This window comes from Acipenser ruthenus, chromosome 31, assembly GCF_902713425.1.
Source record: "Acipenser ruthenus chromosome 31, fAciRut3.2 maternal haplotype, whole genome shotgun sequence".
NCBI classification, from domain to species: Eukaryota; Metazoa; Chordata; class Actinopteri; order Acipenseriformes; family Acipenseridae; genus Acipenser; species Acipenser ruthenus.
In genome coordinates this window covers 8,011,452-8,031,042 of record NC_081219.1, presented here as the reverse complement: position 1 = coordinate 8,031,042, position 19,591 = coordinate 8,011,452, and the positions used below count along the sequence as shown (strand labels likewise).

The 19,591-nt window shown below is 42.9% G+C and overlaps 1 protein-coding gene across 2 annotated transcripts in view; it reads right to left on the bottom strand.

The window, feature by feature from the left end:
* LOC117396890 (long-chain fatty acid transport protein 4-like) overlaps positions 1 to 19,591 on the bottom strand; it is a 34,041-nt gene that overhangs the window by 5,596 nt on the left and 8,854 nt on the right. For both annotated transcript variants that reach the window (XM_059005637.1, XM_059005638.1), the window contains exons 5-12: positions 19,222 to 19,291; positions 13,901 to 13,992; positions 11,118 to 11,227; positions 10,330 to 10,539; positions 9,652 to 9,778; positions 9,241 to 9,378; positions 8,988 to 9,152; positions 6,483 to 6,629 (exon numbers count right to left, since the gene is read on the bottom strand). In XM_059005637.1, the coding sequence (XP_058861620.1) occupies positions 6,483 to 6,629; positions 8,988 to 9,152; positions 9,241 to 9,378; positions 9,652 to 9,778; positions 10,330 to 10,539; positions 11,118 to 11,227; positions 13,901 to 13,992; positions 19,222 to 19,291 (1,059 nt within the window). The remainder of the gene's footprint in view (positions 1 to 6,482; positions 6,630 to 8,987; positions 9,153 to 9,240; positions 9,379 to 9,651; positions 9,779 to 10,329; positions 10,540 to 11,117; positions 11,228 to 13,900; positions 13,993 to 19,221; positions 19,292 to 19,591) is intronic.

Sequence of the window (19,591 nt, the reverse complement as noted above, 5' to 3'; positions counted from 1 at the left end):
GGAAACACATTTTTCATTTAAAACAGGATATCTGGTTCTATACTTGGTTAAAGAAATCTCCGTTTGCCAACCACGCGCTGAAGATTGTGCTGCACTTCCTTGATCATTTCACCTGGAGAGTGAAGCTGTTCTCACCTCTTTACAGCTTACTATTCCTGTCATTAACCAATCAGCTACTTCCCCTTCCCCAAACGCTTTGACGCAGAAGACATGGCTGAGGTGAAATGATCCAGGAAGTGCAAGTACAACAGATTTTCTGAGACCAAGGCATGGAAACTGAGAACTTCAACAGTTTTAAATGAAAATACAAGTTTGCTGTAACATTTCAGACATGTAAGAACAGACGTGCAAAAAACAGGTCCGATTTTTTAAATTATTTTGTTCGCCACAATTTACTATAATTCTATAGCACTAACACTGATCATTTTTATACCCATTAGCTACAATAAATGCAATCAAATTGCAGTGAAATCAGCAGTTTTCTGTAATGTTTGCGCAGTTATTAATATCTGCCACTGATTAGAAAATTGAAATATTGTAAACCGAAACTTCACTGAGCAGACCAAAATCGGATAGTAAAAATCAACTCCACAATGATCAATGAGGAGGGAAGTTGAGGGAGGAAATTTACTTCAATGCTAGCAATCAGTTATACAGTAGTTAAATCCCTGAAGTGCACTAGGAACACTTTTTATAATAAGGTTACTTATTGCTTCTGGTTTCACAGCCCTTGTCTTAGGTAAGGCATTACAAGAGAAGTGCTTTGCAGAGAGAGGCTGTTTGTTTGTACTGGTAGGAGTACCACTGCTTTCATCATGCTCAGAGTCAAAGAAACCGCTCCATAATTACACTGCCTGACTGCAAGTGCAACATAAACCCACCTGTGAAGCAAAGAGGACCTGTATGGATTATTTTATTAATGCAGGTGGAATAAAATCGATCAAGAACTTCTACCTACAAAACATTGGCATTTATGTATTTATATTTTAATTCAAAAATCAGATGTTATAATTAATTAATGATTTATTTATTCATTATTTAACCAGAGAAACAACCATGGAGAGAGAGGCCTCTTTTACAAGAGTGTCCTGGCAAGATGACCAGAAACAGACAGCAGTAATTTCACATCCCTAAAAACACCATCACTCTAAAAGACAATCTCATCATACATATAATCTGGGCTCAGAAACATTTACACTTCGATAATTCTTGGAACCTACTCATTAAAATGAATGCAATCTTAGTCATTGTTCTTCGTTTAGCTGATACATGTGGGTTATTTATCTGATGCTCGATCATATCCCGGATACTCTTGCACAGACTATTCCATGCCATAGGGGGCGCTGTAGCTAAATGCTGATCGGCCAACCCAGGACCTTAAGGCACTTGATAAATAAGTGAAAGACTAGATCGTAAAACTATACCTGGGTATATTTACCTGTTGCAACAAACCTATTACAGTTTTAAACACAAAGTACCCTGTGTAATTGCCTTGCCTACAATGAAGTGACATCCAATTTAATGAAGCCAATAACTGGTAGTGATGGGTTTGAGGGTGGCTTTCGAATACAAATCTGTCTTCTTTGTTCATTAGTCGATCCAATTTTTAATTGCTCAGCAGAGGTATATAAAAATAAAGTATCACCATAATCAAACAAAGGAAAAATACAGCTCTTTATAACACCTCTTATAATTTCTACTTTGAAGCGTAAAGTTTTTTCACTGTCGGGGAAGAAAAAAAAAAAAAAAAGGTTTGAGCTATTTTAAGATAGCTAAAATATGCAGATCAAAAGTTAACACCTGATATAGGGAGATAAACTGTGAAACATGCACACACACGCAGCTATCAACTGAACCTTCTTCTGCGCTTTCTCAAACTCATTCTGAATTCACCCGAAACTCTACATACATTAGAACACAAGACCCGGGTGACTGACAGCAGTAACACACAGACAGCATTTTTGTTTTACATGGATTTACTGGCATGACTAGAATCAAGGTTTGAGTCAATGCTTTGAAGGTGGAGAGTTCGGCAAGTTTCTGCTTTAAAAGTTTAAGATTGCTTTATTTTGTCAGTTCAAGTGCACCAGTTTTCGGAGTTCCCCCACTGCACTCGAACACTGAGCAGAACACAGGCCCCTCTCTCTGGAGCAGAAATGACAATTATCACAAATTGCGTGCGGTTTTTGTGAAGTGGACTGAGGGCTGGCTCTGAGACCAACACACTCATATGCCTTGAGGCCTTTAAAGATGAAAGGTGTGGTTCTACTGTACCCATATCAGAAAGTACCTTCAAATTTCATTTTCTTGTGCACTAGATGGTGCTTTGACCACAGATAGCAGGTCGTCCTAGGAGTTCCAACAACACTTACAATATGCCATCAGCATAGAATATATTAGCAGTTAGCTTCAATTTACAAATACATATAAGCGATTTAAACCCTTCCAGCAACCAACTAGAACCGCCACGGCAGTCATTTTGACAGTTTGAGGTTTTCAAATTTAAAATTACTCTGCGTGTCTGAAAGTTATGCGGTTGTCCATTTCTGACTTTTCCTAAATACACGTATTAAATACCCTGACAGTGTTTGAAAGGCAGGATCATGAAAATAAGGATGTTATAATCCTGCCCACCTACAACCGCCAAAGCAGTCACTTTGACAATACATTTTTATATTTTGAATATAATCTACAATATTCTTTTTTTTTTATTATATACAAGCCTGTTGTTGTATCTACCCTCACTGAGTTTACAGCAGTATGTCTTGGAATAGAATATGTCTCTTGAAGTCTAGCCATGTGTTATCCAAAGATCTATTGTAATCCTATTAATTCCTTGGAGAACTGGAGTCTGGCTGTCTACGTGAGCACATATAGTCTGCTGTCGGATAGTATTACTATTTTACCTCTCACAGGTACACTGACAGAGACTAGGCTGAAACTCAAAATCGCTCAAAGATGCATGACCAATCAAGAAATGATTGATATGCTTACCGCTTTGTCTGAAAATGATTCTGATGCAGGGAATGTGAGGGATCATGACGAATGATCACTCACATGATGAATCCTGGATTTGCAAAACAGGCAGTTCCACCAGTGAAAGCGAGGAAGGTGCCACTGAAGTGCCACGACCACAAAGTGGGCTCCCCAGCCGCAGAAGAGGTTGTGGCAGAAGCAGCGGTATTTGCCTGCATCGTCTCCTGCAGGCATGCCAGCCATGCCAACCACTTCACCCACAGCAGTACCAAAGACAGCGACTCCAGCTGCATCGCCAGCACAAACAGGCATTCAGGAGACCGGGAAGGGTGGCACTATTTGGGAAATTATAAATCCTGGTGTTGACGCTGTGGCGACCGCCACATAAATGATGTTAAAAATACATCATCATCTGTTCTTTAATTGGAATGGATTATACCTGGCCAGGTTAGAATAAATTGTTCATTTCTGCCTTGTTTATTAGCCTATCTCCCGTTTGGCTTAGTTGTCCAGGCTTGGGGGGGAATTCATCGGGGTTCATTTTATTTCTTTTTTTCTATGTGAAGGCTCTTATATTCTGCCAGTTACGGTAATTGTTTTAATTCAATCCACCTGGGTTTCATTGATAAAGAGCGTATTGTGGGAAATGAGAGGATGGTCTGAAAGGAGAGTTGAGTGTCGTTTGCAGTTTTGTTGCGGTTTCTTTTTTGCTTTTTTAATTATTTAAGCTTACCTAGAAACGATGTAACATTTTTTATGGAGTGTCACTGAGCTAATTGTCCCGAATACAGCTTTGGAATACCGTTCGTTTTATATGGATTGTTTGAAACTGAAGAAAACAGATCGATTTACGTCCCAGGAACAACACGCAGCCGGTCCTCGGACACACGGCAGGAAGGGGTGAGACGGTCTGGTTAGACTTTTACTTTTTGTGCTGGACAATGCTGGATTACAATTGTTTTTTTTTCTTCATAGTACTATGGGCGTTTATTTTGATACTTTATTTTTCTCTGGAATATGTTTTTTTGCAAGTTTGTTTTGTTTTGAAGCACGTTTGACTTTGTTTTTTGGATTGACTTTGTTTGGTTTGTTTTTTTTCTGCAATAAGGAACTTTATAACCGCATTAATTTACATGGACTGGTTAATTTTTGTTAATACTACTTCATTGTGTTTCAAGCTGTTTTTGCGAATCGGTTTTACCAGTAATACCCAGGGTTAACAGGGTCATTTTGACTGTTTACTGTATTACTTGCTGTTTCACTGCCAAAATATTTATATCAGTGTATACTCTATGCATTCTATTGTGCTATGAGGTTTCTTAGAGCAATGTTTAAGGTATATTTTGCTTCCTTTGTATCGACATTGTACTGTTCTACAGTTTTTTACCACTATAAAAAGGTTACTGAAGATTATGACACTCTTACCCACGAACTTTTGGTCCCATTATTTGCTGTCAATCAGTCTTTAATTATCTGTTTTTGAAAACAGTTAGTCTTGGCTTGTGTCTTAAAAGTCTGGTTGTTACAACGCTGTCGGAAGACAGGCTGCACAAAATATTTTGACTGAAACCTCAAGTCCCACGCTGTATGCGAAACGCCACATCAATAGCACTCTCAGTGCTTTTCATTATTGATAGATATGCGAATACTACACCACATTCAACGCTGTACTGTAGCAGAGGCACATAAGATACAAAATGATGATTGGCAAAAGAGTTGAAGAAAAAAAAAATAAACAGCTTGGTTGGAAGAGTGAACAAAGCAAGAAGAGAGCTTCCACCATCTGTGCAAAACTTGCAACCACAGCTGTACTCCAGTACAATTTTGAAACACAAATGACTGTGCTATGCTTGCTGTTTACAAGTGCAAGCCAAAAAAGAATGTAATTATTCTCAGCTCCCTTCATACGTCAGTTGCCATCAGGACTGTTGACAAGAAAAAAAAAACGGAGACTGTGGATTTCTACAATGACACAAAGTATGGAGTGGACGTTTCAGACCAGATGGCACATCAGTCCTCAGTGAAAGCTGGTTCTCGCCAATGGCCAGTTGCTGTATTTTACAATGTACTGGACTTGGCAGCCACCAATTCCTTCATTTTGTACAAGGAATGCACTGGGGAAAATATCGGTGAGAGAGATTTCATGTTGAAGCTAGCCAGAGAGCTTTGGCAGAAACATTTCGACTGCAAAGCAGCAGGCTGCAGCAGCTCAACCTGGATTCAGTGTTGCACCCAGTGATGCACGCAAGAGAAAACAATCCCAAGTAGCTAAATGCAATAAAAATACAACTTCTCATATCTGTGCCCAATGTGAAAGAGCAGTATGTGGTGAATGCACAGGAAAAGTTGAGAAGCGTGACATCTGTGTGGATTGTGCTACATTGGGTGCTACTTTTTTTTTTTTTTTTTTTTTTATTTAGTCGTTGCCAATTAGTTTTTATTATTTTCTCCCCAATTTGAAATGCCCAATTATTTTTAGGCTCAGCTCACCGCTACCACCCATGCGCTGACTCGGGAGGGGCGAGGATGAACACACGCTGTCCTCCGAAGCGTGTGCCGTCAGCCGTCCGCTTTTTTACACTATGCAGACTCACCATGCAGCCGCCTCAGAGCTACAGCGTCGGAGGACAACGCAGCTCTGGGCAGCTTACAGGCAAGCCCGCAGGTGCCCGGCCAGACTACAGGGGTCGCTGGTGCGCGGTGAGCCGAGGTCACCCTGGCCGACCTAACCCTCCCTCCCCCCGGACAACGCTCAGCCAATTGAGCGCTGCCCCCTGGGAGCTCCCGTCCACGGTTGGCTATGGAATAGCCTGGACTCGAACTCGCGACGTCCAGGCTATAGAGCGCATCCTGCACTCCAGCGAGTGCTTTTACTGGATGCGCCACTCGGGAGCCCCATCGGGTGCTACTTTGAAGTCCGTTTCCCTGAAAGCGCATTCACGTCACATAACGGGAAATAGTTATTTTCTTTTTTTATGTTACTTTAAAAAAAACACACTTTACAGTTTTGTATGTACAGATACCTGTTTAGAAACTAGTTTCTTTTGAAATTTTGATTTTGTTATAGTTTTTCATTTTTTGAAGTAGTGCTTTATATGTGGCAAGTTAGAAAATAAACCCTTTTATGTTTAATTGTTCATTTAAATACTGTGTTTCGGCTGTGCAGATGTTTGGTATGATGTGCTTGAATAAAACTTTTGAGTTGTATCCGATAGTTTGTCTTTCATTTTAATATTGAGGTTGTTTAAAATGTAACCGTCATAATGACTGCCGGCGGCGGTTCTAGGTATGAGTATAACCGCGACAGTTCTAGTGTTAACAACCCTGAAATTGAACCTTTTAGATTGTGGAGTGCCTGTGAGTTAGCAGAATGCTAAGAGGCAGCTGTATCAATTTGTACTATAGCAATGAGAAGCAGACAATGACAGGAGACTTGAGACTTGCAGGCACTCCCTGTAGAGTTTGGTGACTGGGTTAGCTGTGGTCCTCTGAAATGGCACACCCACCTGTCTTGTTGACCTCAGGCAGCACTCTGAGGAAGATGGGCCGGGCGTAGGGAGGCAGCGCCTTCTCCAGGTCCCTGGCAAACCTCTCCAAGTCAATCCCACTGGCTGGGTCTGCGATAGCTGCCATACCCGCTCTGCCTTCTATCCCTGGAGATCACAGACACAACGAGCCAGTCACCATTTTATACATCACTGAAAACTATTGTGTAAATCGTGTGGCTCTTATTTCTATTCCAGGTCATTGCAGCTAAATTCCACAAAGCTTCTCTGTCGTGCACTTCCATTCCAGACTCTGTTTTGAAATCAACACGTTACAATAAGCATGTATCTTAATGTATGGTTCTACACTTGAAGAAATCTGTTTGCAAGCCATGCTTTCAGCTAGTAGTACACTTGTCTTGGTCGTTTTACCTGGAGGCTGAAATTGTCCCCACAGCTTCCTTCCTGCCAGTAACCAACCAGTTGCTTTCCTTTTTGACTGACATGCCTGACAGCCAGTAACATGCTTAGAACCAGAATACTGCCCAGGTGAAATGACACCAGGAAGTGCAAGTGGAACAGATTTTTTGAATAAAAGGGGATGGAAAATGTGATCTCTCTTTACCCTGATGTACCAAATATCATGTTTTTTATATATATATATATATATATATATATATATATATATATATATATATATATATATATATAAAAAACATGCTTGCTACAACATATGTTTCTTTCATAACTGCACATTTGAGACCTATGTAGCTAACTGAAGTGCTAAACAGGTGAGATGGAATGCCTTTGCCAGCTATAATCACTTTCCAGCTGTGTCTGCCATGGCAGTGTACTGCATCCACACTTAAACTATGAGAGAATTCATTTACAGACGTGGATTCAAGAGAAGGCTGTTAAAAGATACGGTATCACAGGCATGGTTACCATGGCTTCAGATATGAAGGGATTCTTGCCAATAACTGTCTAGTTTGTGTAACCGTTCAAAAATAATAAGACCTCTTTCTTATTGCCGCACTTTGACAGACCCACAGTGGACAAAATATCTTTACAATTTAAAACTATACATTAATAAACAACAGTCATTTAAAAGGAACATCTTATTTTATAAACCTTAACATTAGCAACCAAATGAAACTATTCTGAATGATTATATAAAAAACGGGAGATAGCATTTGGTGACGAATAGTCTGAGACTTAATGATCAGTTTAATGATGAGTTTTTTGTGCACACAAAAACAGCAGGAAATGGTTACACATAATTATAGACTCTTCAGGTCTGTCAGACTATTTACAGACCTCATTGCTGCAAATGAAACCAAGACTGGTGGCAGCCGAGACGGTTTAGTTCAGGACAGACATACTTTTGTTAGATTCTTAATTGTGTTTGTCAACTAATGTGACTGTTTACAACCCTGTAGCATTTAGTAGTACTTTTGAAAGTCTGTGGTTTAGTCATTAACAGTGACTCCTTTATACTTTAACTATGATAGACCTATAATATTGTAAAAAATGTAACGCTATCAACATTGTAAAAAAAGTGTAAAGCAGTGTGGCAGGACGGAAGCCCTCCCAGTGTAAATAGTGTGTGTGTGGGGGGGTATTTTTGTATTTAAAGTTTGGCAGGGAGGGGGTTAATTCCATCCCTGTCAAATCCATGTGTGGAATGTGGCTGGGTCTTGATTGAATAACTGATCATCCATCAAGTCCCAGCCACATGGTATAAAAAGAGGAGAAATCCGCAGTTTGGTGAAGGAGTTAAGGAGAAAGCCATCCGTGAAGGACACTGCCCAGCCTGATGGCCGTGTATGTTTCTGGTGCAAGTATTGTTTTGTTTGAACCTTTTATTTTGGCCCCTGTGCCTTGTTTATTTGTTTTGTCTATTTTGTTTTGCTAATGAAAGTGTGCATTTGAACGTAAAACTGCAGTTTCCTGACACTGGGTTTGCCTTCCTGCCACTGACCAGCCTTGACTGCAACACTACCTTGCTACACAGTTGTAACTTCATGTTTTTCCTACATTTCTGCTGACTTCGTTCAGTAAATTAATCATGCGCAAAATTTCAACAGGAATTAAAAAATAATTGTACTAATTGAGACTTACTTAGTTTTTTGATAAAGTAACTACTGCAGTTTGTAAGCAATTTAAAATTACTACAGACAGAAAAAAAATATCTGGAGCACTGGTTACAAGCTTGTAGTAATAGCTGTTTATATGCACTTCAGCTTTGAAACCGTTTCCTTGGTGATGATTACATTTGTACTTACAGGCTTGTGGGATATTGCAAGACCAATCTGTAGTAGAAGAAAGAAAGCCAATGACTGTTATAACCTTCCATGTTCTACAATCACCTGTATAATGTGAAGGTATGTATTTTAGAATTAAAACAAACTATTCTTCAATGAGTTTAGGGGTACCTTCAGACATTTACACTGAAAGCACTAGGCAGGGGTAAGCTTTGTGAATACAATGGTCTATACAGGTCTGTGCTGAAGCACTGCAGGTTACCTGGCACCTCCACCCCGTACACCACCACGTCCGTCATGTCCAGGAGGCGGCTCAGCGTCCCCTCCACCTCAGTCGTGGACACGTTCTCCCCTTTCCAGCGGAATGTGTCCCCTGTGCGGTCCTTGAAGTACATGTAGCCGTACTGGTCCATGATGAGCACATCACCTGGAACAGGGAGAAGGGCAGTTCCATAGTGAGCCCGGGGGTTCTACACCACCTGTATTCCTCTGTGTAGCTTTGCTCTGCCCCTTACCTGAGAGGTATGCCCTGTCCCCTTTCTTAAAGACGTCTTGTGAGATCTTACTGCTAGTCGCCGACTGGTTGACGTAGCCATCAAATCTGCGCAGGGGGTCGTTCTGGATGATTCGGCCTACAAGCTGCCCTGGCTCCCCTGAGAGAGACAGAGAAAGAGAAAGAGACAGCACAGTCTATAGCACGCTTTACCAAACATGACATTCCCCTGGTTCAAAAAGGACACTTGCACCTTATTACACACAAGGATGTTAAGAGTGGGGATTACCACCAGTATGATCAAACTGACTTTGGGTGGGGGGCTAGAACAGGGCTTTTACAACAGCAGATGAATTCCTTTCAATCAGTTGGGAGCTGGGCTGGCTCTGGCGACACTAGCAGCAGCAGGGTGGGTGCAGTGGCAGGACAGTACCTGGCTTGCAGGGGATACAGACTCCATCGGGACCCCGGATCAGCTCCATGGTCTCCTCGTCCACCTTCACCAGTCGGATCGGGTACACAAAGGGCAGGATCTGGCTGTTAAACCCACAGGCACCTATCTGCAGAGGGTACAGAGTGCAGTTTTATTTACCACGAATGACTTGGCTTACATAGCCATTGGATTTTTGTAATGGTTTTGGGTTTTATTGAACCTTTAGAGCTGACAAAATTCCCTAAGCATATCATGAAAAAGTAGGCCACCATGACCCACATTCAGGCACCTTCACACACACCCAGATCATGATATTCTCTAAAGAATGTCTCTACCAAGTTTTATCACAATTGAATATGCAGTTCTCTATATATATGTAAAATGTTATGTGAATATAAAAGGTACATATGTACATAGAGGATGTACAGAGATTATATTACCATATTCTTATACCCTCAATAACATCTGCTAAAGAATGTCCTTTATATTGGATAAGTAGTTCTCTAGATCTATGTAAAAATGTATGCTACACTGGCAGCACACAGACAGACGTACAGGGACTCTTCACCAGGATACAAAAAGGTTCCTTTGTGCTCGGGGCACAGTGTGATTTAGTCGCACAGTGTGATCTAGTCTCGCAGTGCACAGCTAGCATTCCCCTCCAGCCTCAGTGCTTACCTGGTTGTTGAAGTTGCCCAGGCTGCAGTTGCACTCTGTGGCCCCGTAGAACTCTGCGATCTGGGGCACGCTGAAGCGGGAGGTGAACTCTTCCCAGATGGATGGCCGCAGCCCGTTGCCCAGTGCCATGCGAACCCGGTGCTTCTTCTCTGCCTCCCGGACAGGCTGGTTCAACAGGTATCGGCAGATCTCCCCGATGTACTGCACAATCTGCACCATGACAAACACACAGGGGAGTTAGGGAGCCTCCACACTCCCCCAAATAATCAGTAAGGGGAGCAATGACACACTAATGTCACTATGCAATACAATATGGATCATGATAAGCGTGATGGTCCTGGTGGGCTACTTGTATAACGCATAGCATGATCAAATGATCATTTAATGATAGACTGTTTTGTTAAATGAGAAAAAATGTAATGGGTTAGGGAGAGTATGAACTCATACCAACTATAAAACACACTCGTTCTTCATTCAAGAACCACTTGGTGAACTACGAGCTACGTTGTGCTTTTGGTCTTGTATCACAATAGAAACGATATATACCTCTATAGAATATACACAATATCACGTACAGGAAGTATCGCAATTCATTTTCACGTATACCAGACTTTACCTGAACATGTTCAAAAATATTAGATATTCCACTTTTATACAACAATGCACACTCAATGTCTGCTCTATGTGCAGAATTTTATTTACCTCCTTAAAAACAGCGGCACTGAAAATGAGAACCAAGGCAGGCTTACCCAGAAACGATCCTCCAAGGGAAAAGGAAAGACACTTACTGTGCAGTTGTATTTGATGCAGTCATCCCAGAAACGGGAAGCAGAGAATTTCCGCTTGATGACGACAGTCATTCCATGGAGCAGACACTGTCCAACCCCAACGATGTTCCCTGCAACCCGACAAAGAGACCTTAAAGTGATCGAAGCTAACAAAACAACTCTGCAGATTCTCCACGCCACGCAAATATAGCTGAAATGTGTCGTTTTTAAATAAATCTATGTTTTAGCAAATATTTTAAAACATGATATCTGGTACTACACTAGGTTAAAGAAAAGACCTTGATTTCAGATAGTCTTGTACTTTCATGGTCAATTCGTCTGGAGAGTGAAATTGTCCCCACCCCTTCAGGGCCTTTCCAATCAGCTGCTTCTCCTAATGACTGACATGCTTTGCAGCCAATAAGATGCTTTGACCCCAAAGGCAGTGCCAAGGTGAAATGACCCAGAAAGTGAAAGTGCAACAGTCTTGGTTTAAAATGAAATTGCATGCTTGCGGTATCCTACTTCTTTTGAAACTGAACATTTGAGACCTACAGTGTACAGCCAATGGAAATGCATGACAGGTACCATTTATGAAAGTATTGATTGGCTACACCCATTTTAACCAAAGAGATTTCACCAAGTGCTCACTGTCCATTTACAAAGGCAAGGAAGCTGAAGACCACTATTGGAAGTGGGCCCTGACACCCAGGTATGAGCACCATGACGCTGGTACAGAACGACTAGAACAGCTTCCTGGAAACGGGTGAAACAAGCAAGACTAGCTCAGCTGGGAGCAAGCGAGCCGCAAAATAGGGGCCGGTTTGTCAAAACTTTGGTAATTGGATTCCGCGTTTGATCTGGATTAGATTGTGCAATTGGGTTTTTCAAAACATCGAAATGCGATCATGATTACTGTGATTCAGATTTAGGTTTGGTAATCCGATCACAGTTTTAATCATGATTAAATGTTGCAATTGAGTTTTTCAGAATTTTAAAGAGGAGATCAGGATTACTTTGATCCAAAATACCAGGATTATTGTGATCCTACTGGTGGATTTAGCTTTTAAATGATCATAGAAATTTTGTTTGAATTGTCATTGCAAACACACGCTATATGTCCAAATAGAGTGTCAGAATATAATATTTACTTATTTAAGTTTTGTATCAATGCAAGCAAAAAGGAAAACACGCATTTAGTGGTATAGCTTTAATAAGAAAGCATACGCATACGCCTCCACATACACCTTGACATACGCCTCCTTAAAGCTCGTCTGAGAGATGCTGGACTCCCGACCGATGAGGAAGACGATGAAGATGATGTCTAAAAACATATCATTTTTTCAAAAGTTTTATTTTTATTCAATTTAGATTTACTTATTGATCTTATTTATTTTGTTAAATTAGATTACATCATAAATAAGGCCAAAAAAAACCACATTATATATATATATATATATATATATATATATTAAGAACTAGCCTACTTCAGGATTTTGTAATCGTGATTATTTGTCATCTGGATAAATGTAATCCAGCAGTGACATTTTCCGAAAAATCCGGATCACTTTGATCCAGACTAAAAGTTTTGAAAAAACAGCCCCAGGAGAACCTTCTTTAAAGCGGTTCCATGATTCTTACCCGTCACATGTGCAGTTTTGCAGCGCGTCTGTCTGTTTTTACTTGCTAGGTCATATCACCTCAGAGTTGATTGAGGGCAAGGAATGTTACTGGCTACAAAGTATGTCAGTCTATAGAGGAAGCAGCTGGTGAAGTGACCAAGGAAGTGCCTGACTGAAAGCAAGGCTTGCCAACAGATATTTCACCTAATGTTGTATCAGATATCAAAATAAGAACATGTTTACTGTAACATCTGTTTCTTTGCAAACTGTCCATCTGTACCTATAGAGCAAATAGAAGCGCACAAGAGGCAAGAGTCAAGGAAATAACTACAACCAAAATGAAAGCAATCATGAAAGCAGGACTGCTGAGGTGCTTTCTACAGAAGCGTCTCCTGCTACTATGTCAGTCTCCTTCTTTAAGAAAGTCAGCTTCATTACAACTCTCCATACCTATACCGAGCATCACAAGAAACTTATCACTATTAACACATTTATTTTCGGAAAAAAAAGGTATATAAATGATGGACATTGATGAAATGTTTTTGGTTTCCTTTTAATCACTCTATCATTCATCCTTGACTATGACATGCTTGAGTGACTATGAAGCATATGCACTTAATCACCTAATTAGTGAGACAGTTGATTGGACACTGGATATGGAGTGGTTTCAGCTGTTGAATTACAAGCTTGAATAAAAGCAAAAGAAAAATCACGGAAAAAAAACCAATATGCCACGACTGCCAAGAGAGCAGCGCCTTTGTGCAATCGGCATGTTGGAGGCTGGACTAGGGCAGCGTACTGTGACTCGCCGTCTTGGGTACTCAAAGCCAGCAATTTCAAACCTGGCGAGACAGTATAACCAGACACACTCTGTCAATGACAGGCCACAAACTGGGAGACCAAGAGTCACAACACCTGCCCAAGATCGACAGATCATTTTGCAGCATCTTCGTGATGACAACTGTTAAATCAGCACAATAAAAAGTCACTGCACCTGCTCTAAAACAGTTTGTCATTTTTCGATCACATCTAGTGAATTTTATTCAAATATGATGCTCAAATACAAGTGATAAGTTCTTTTGATGCTCAGTATATATTATGAATGGGAATTCCCTTTTCAACAAAAACGTTAGTGTGTGTATAAGCGCACATTGTGTGCATCCTTAAGTGTATGTGATCTACCTGCCGAATGGTAGAGTGGTAAGCAATCGTAAAGCACATCATCGGAGGACATCCCAAAGCCATAGTAGACCAGAGCAGCCATGCGGTAGTACCTGCAAGGGACGGAAGCACCAAGGGATTTAGAAGAAGCTACAGCATAGAATATTACAGCCAGTCCCAGATTTAGTCTCAGTGTTCTTTGAACTGCTTTTTATCTCCTTGTCACAAAGACGGCCAGAGTGGGTGGCGTCAGACCGGAAGCAGGAAGGAATTCAAACACAGACAGACGGTGATGGTGATGAGCTGAGTGCAATGGCTGCACTCAGCGTTTATTAACAAAATAAAAAGGTTTAACAGTACAAAAACACGGGACACGGCACTTGCGCCAAAATAAATAGACAAACGAAACGAACTAAACAGTGCACAGACAGACGAACAAAACACGGTGAGCAGATACTTATTATTTACTTGGTTTTACTTTCTCCTACTCTCTCTCTCCCGTTCTCCACTCACCGAACACCCAACCACCAGTGAGTGAAAACATGCAGCTTTTATGCAGTTGTACCGAGATTCGATTGCTAGTCAATCATTCAATTGGAATCTCGGTACAACTGCACGTGAATTAATTAAAGTGCAATTCCCCGTGCTCACATACTATTACTTTTTACTTGCACGTGATGTGATGTGCCATCCCCGTGCCTAACTACAAATATACAATTTACACACACGTGAAACACAGACCGCTTATATCCCGTGTACCAATGCCTATACACCAACATTTACACACAACACGTAACATATAACATACACAGGGGGGGGGCACTTTGCCACATATACCCCCCCTTGTGCAACGCACACATGGCCTCAATGGCCACCTCCCCCCTCAGTCCCAAAGTCCCGGAAGAGGGGGAAGCAAGTTGTTTCTGGGGGTGGCCATGGTGGAATGTCTGGCACCCCCCAATTCTTCATGGCTGGCAGCTCCCTCTTCCGGGGCTTCAGCCACACTATCTGCTGCCGCGAAAGTGCAGCTGGGGGAGCTGGTCTCCTGACCTCCCCCTCTTTCTTTATGGCCGGCAGCTCCCCTTCATGGAGCTCCGGCCACAGTGTAGCGACCCGAGGCAAAGCAGAGGCCCCGGCGACCCCAGGCGAAGCAGGACCCTCGATGACCTCAGGCGACGGCAGCAGCAGCAGACCCTCGGGAGGTGGAGGCAGAGGCAGCTCCTGCTCCTCTCCCTCGGGTGGTGGAGGCAGAGGCAGCTCCTGCTCCTCTCCCTCGGGTGGTGGTGGAGGCAGAGGCAGCTCCTGCTCCTCTCCCTCGGGTGGTGGTGGAGGCAGAGGCAGCTCCTGCTCCTCTCCCTCGGGTGGTGGAGGCAGAGGCAGCTCCTGCTCCTCTCCCTCGGGTGGTGGTGGTGGAGGCAGAGGCAGCTCCTGCTCCTCTCCCTTGGGTGGTGGTGGAGGCAGAGGCAGCTCCTGCTCCTCTCCCTCGGGTGGTGGTGGTGGAGGCAGAGGCAGCTGCTGCTCCTCTCCCTCAGGTGGTGGAGGCAGAGGCAGCTCCTGCTCCTCTCCCTCGGGTGGTGGAGGCAGAGGCAGCTCCTGCTCCTCTCCCTCGGATGGTGGAGGCAGAGGCAGCTCCTGCTCCTCTCCCTCGGGTGGTGGTGGAGGCAGAGGCAGCTCCTGCTCCTCTCCCTCGGGTGGTGGTGGAGGCAGAGGCAGCTCCTGCTCCTCTCCCTCGGGTGGTGGTGGTGGTGGCGCTGCCGGCTCCTCCGACAGCGGGGGTAGGGCTGGTGGCGCTGCCGGCTCCTCCGACAGCGGGGGTAGAGCTGGTGGCGGGCGTCTCCGCTGGGCTCCCTTCAGCAGCAAAAACAGCGGCTGCTGTGGCGCCTGAGCTTCACGCCCTCGTCCCTCCCAAAAAAAAATAGGGGTTTGGGCCTTCAGCTCCTCCCCTCCGGACACAGGACGCACTGGCTCCTCCCCTCCGGGCCGTGGGCGCACCGGCTCCTCCCCTCCGGGCCGTGGGCGCACCGGCTCCTCCCTCTCGGGCCGTGGACGCACCGGCTCCTCCCTCTCGGGCCGTGGACGCACCGGCTCCTCCCTCTCGGGCCGTGGACGCACCGACTCCTCCCTCTCGGGCCGTGGACGCACCGACTCCTCCCTCTCGGGCCGTGGACGCACCGACTCCTCCCTCTCGGGCCGTGGACGCACCGACTCCTCCCTCTCGGGCTGTGGACGTTCGGGCTCCTCCCTCTCGGGCTGTGGACGTTCGGGCTCCTCCCACTCGGGCTGTGGACGTTCGGGCTCCTCCCACTCGGGCTGTGGACGTTCGGGCTCCTCCCACTCGGGCTGTGGACGTTCGGGCTCCTCCCACTCAGGCATAGGACGTGGCAGCAAGGGCTCCTCTTCTTCATCCTGCATGGGGCATAGGGCCAACGTGTGCCCATATGCCCCACAGCCAGGGCACCACTCCCCCCATCCCAGTCTTTGGGCCATTGCCTGTAGGGTCCTGTGGACGGAGCAGGGTATGGTGGTGTGGCTAGTTTGGCCACAGTCGAAACACCACAGCCCTGCTTCCACCTTTCTCCCTTTGCCCTCCTGTGCTCTTCTCCAGCCTCTTCTCCCCATTTCTTCTCCTTTGGTTTTTTTTTTTTTTTTTTTTTTTTTTTTTCCCCCAAAAAAAACTGCGGTTCCCGCTCTGGCCTGAGCCCTGGAGGCGCTGTTATCCCACTTCTGACACCACGTGTCACAAAGACGGCCAGAGTGGGTGGCGTCAGACCGGAAGCAGGAAGGAATTCAAACACAGACAGACGGTGATGGTGATGAGCTGAGTGCAATGGCTGCACTCAGCGTTTATTAACAAAATAAAAAGGTTTAACAGTACAAAAACACGGGACACGGCACTTGCGCCAAAATAAATAGACAAACGAAACGAACTAAACAGTGCACAGACAGACGAACAAAACACGGTGAGCAGATACTTATTATTTACTTGGTTTTACTTTCTCCTACTCTCTCTCTCCCGTTCTCCACTCACCGAACACCCAACCACCAGTGAGTGAAAACATGCAGCTTTTATGCAGTTGTACCGAGATTCGATTGCTAGTCAATCATTCAATTGGAATCTCGGTACAACTGCACGTGAATTAATTAAAGTGCAATTCCCCGTGCTCACATACTATTACTTTTTACTTGCACGTGATGTGATGTGCCATCCCCGTGCCTAACTACAAATATACAATTTACACACACGTGAAACACAGACCGCTTATATCCCGTGTACCAATGCCTATACACCAACATTTACACACAACACGTAACATATAACATACACAGGGGGGGGGCACTTTGCCACACTCCTATAGTGATTTCACTAACTTACTTTTAAATCTTCCTCTGTAGCTTCACTGTATTTATAATTACCAAAATGGGCTATTTAACAAATTACTTTTTCCAAAATGTGAAATAAAATGACATTTAAATATAGATTCATCAAAACGGCACAATAGCAGAGACGGAGCAAGTAGACTGAAATGACTCCGAATATGTTAGTGTTGCAGTATGCTGTGGTCGCAGGCACACCTTTGAGGACCACCGATTCAGATTCAGTAGCGTTCAGATCATTCAAATTAAGCCCCTGCCTTTAACTCTGCCCTAAATTGCATCTCTTTCTCTTGTTCAAGATATCTTGGTTTATAAATTTGACTTGGATTATGTAAAAATCTGAAGTTAAGCCAGTAGAGGCTGCTGTTCTGTAACTTCAATTACAGCTGCAATCAGGGGATGTGACCTACACACAGGAAGTGATTAGATACCAGGAAGAAACATCTAGAACAACATACTTGAAAAATCTATAAGTAGAAATAAATAAATAAATAAATACATACATACATACATACATACATACATAATACATACATACATACATACATACAACAGAAGCATAAAAAACACATGGAACTGGACAGGACGCCAACAAGAGGCAATATACTCATTTTAAATTCTTGGTAGCATTTTTATGATATGATTAGCAAGATGCCCACAGATCAGAGATGGAAGTGAGGAGACGCACAAAAAGCTGGAAACTGGCAGGAATCTGGGATCCACTGTTGTGTTGGATTTTTTGCTCAGGAACCCAAATTGAATGAAGTTAAGATTCAGATTACACCTGAAATTAGAATGTATACCAAATAACACTGAACTTTAACTGCTGGCTTCACAAACCCAGAGATTCCCATACTTGAGAGTGCACAAAACATGCAAGTGAAATCTATTTTTTAATAATTTATTATTATTATTATTATTTATTATTATTTTATTATTATTATAATAATAAGCCTAAACACTGAACCTACAAAAGAAGCCACACAAAATACTTTCAGTGCGGCACACACAAGGCAAGAGCTCTTGAACTTGAGCTAATCATCCACTTGTTTGGGCCTCTATTTGCAATACTAAGCATTTAATATTGTAAATGTTTATATTAAGCACAAAGTTGACACTTTCTGCTTCATTTTATGTTACCATGGAAAAAAATGTAAGAAAACATTAATAAAACAAACACTAATTGCTTATGTCATGTAAGTTTAATTTAAAAAAAAAAAAAAAGTTTAAACTTAAGGAGTCTGTGTACAACTTAAAACAAATCTTAACGTTCGGTTAATAAAAAAGTTTAAAAATGACCTCTTGATTTTTCACTCTGTCTTCTATGGGAAGCAAATGTCTGGCAACTTCTTATTTTCAAAAGATGCTTGTTTAAACATGGGGTGTATTTTATAATTCACTGTGGGTGTTTACAGGCTTTGTCAACAACGTCCGTGATCAACCCCGCCCACCCCGCTCGCTCGCTCCACAAGTGAAACAGAAAAGAAATATATATGCATCTTAATGTTTTGCCAGCACCTGCCTTCCGTTCCATTATTTGCCATTTTCTTCAATGTGAACTGTAGAACGGTTTAATTCACAATTCTGTACTTGTTTGTAGACCAGTGTAATAACAACTTGCCAAGACAGCTGTCTGCAAGCACCAGTGCAATGGGGTACGGAATGTAAAACAACTGCCTTATTTCAGTTTTTTTCCTGTTACTTTGCTGAGATCGATTTACATAATAATTTAGCGGTGTTACACTGCAGAAACACTTTACACCAACTGTCATAAATGTGTTAATAGCTTTAAAAAAGAAAAAGGGGATTTTTTTTCTCCCGAATCTGCATTGATCACATCAGTAGCCCCAGAGGACTGAGTAAAAGCAGGAAATCTGCCAGTCAGTGGAGATTTTTCATCTCTGCACAGATACAAACTGAAGAATTGGGTTCAAGTATCTTAAGAGTGTATCGCTCAGAGCCCTCACCTGCTGTGCACCACGATAGCAGCTTTAGGCATCCCTGTAGTCCCAGAGGTGTAAATGTAGAACAGTCGGTCTGTGGAACAAACAGTAGTTAGAAATGCATACTATAAAAACACTGCATAGACCTGTTGAATCACAATGTTCTATAACCTATACACGGCTTCATCTTAACCTGGGCAATATCATTTTCATTATAGATTCCCTTTTCAAGTGTTCAATATTTTTTTTTCCCTGCCTGCCTAATTGAAACCCAATGTGCAGCAGGTGGCCAGGGTTCAATTGCATAATTGATAATCAATTCACCCTGACCACCTGCCTTTAAAAAGAGGCTGAAAGACCAGTTTGTTTTGTTGTTCTTTGTGCAAGCCTGGAG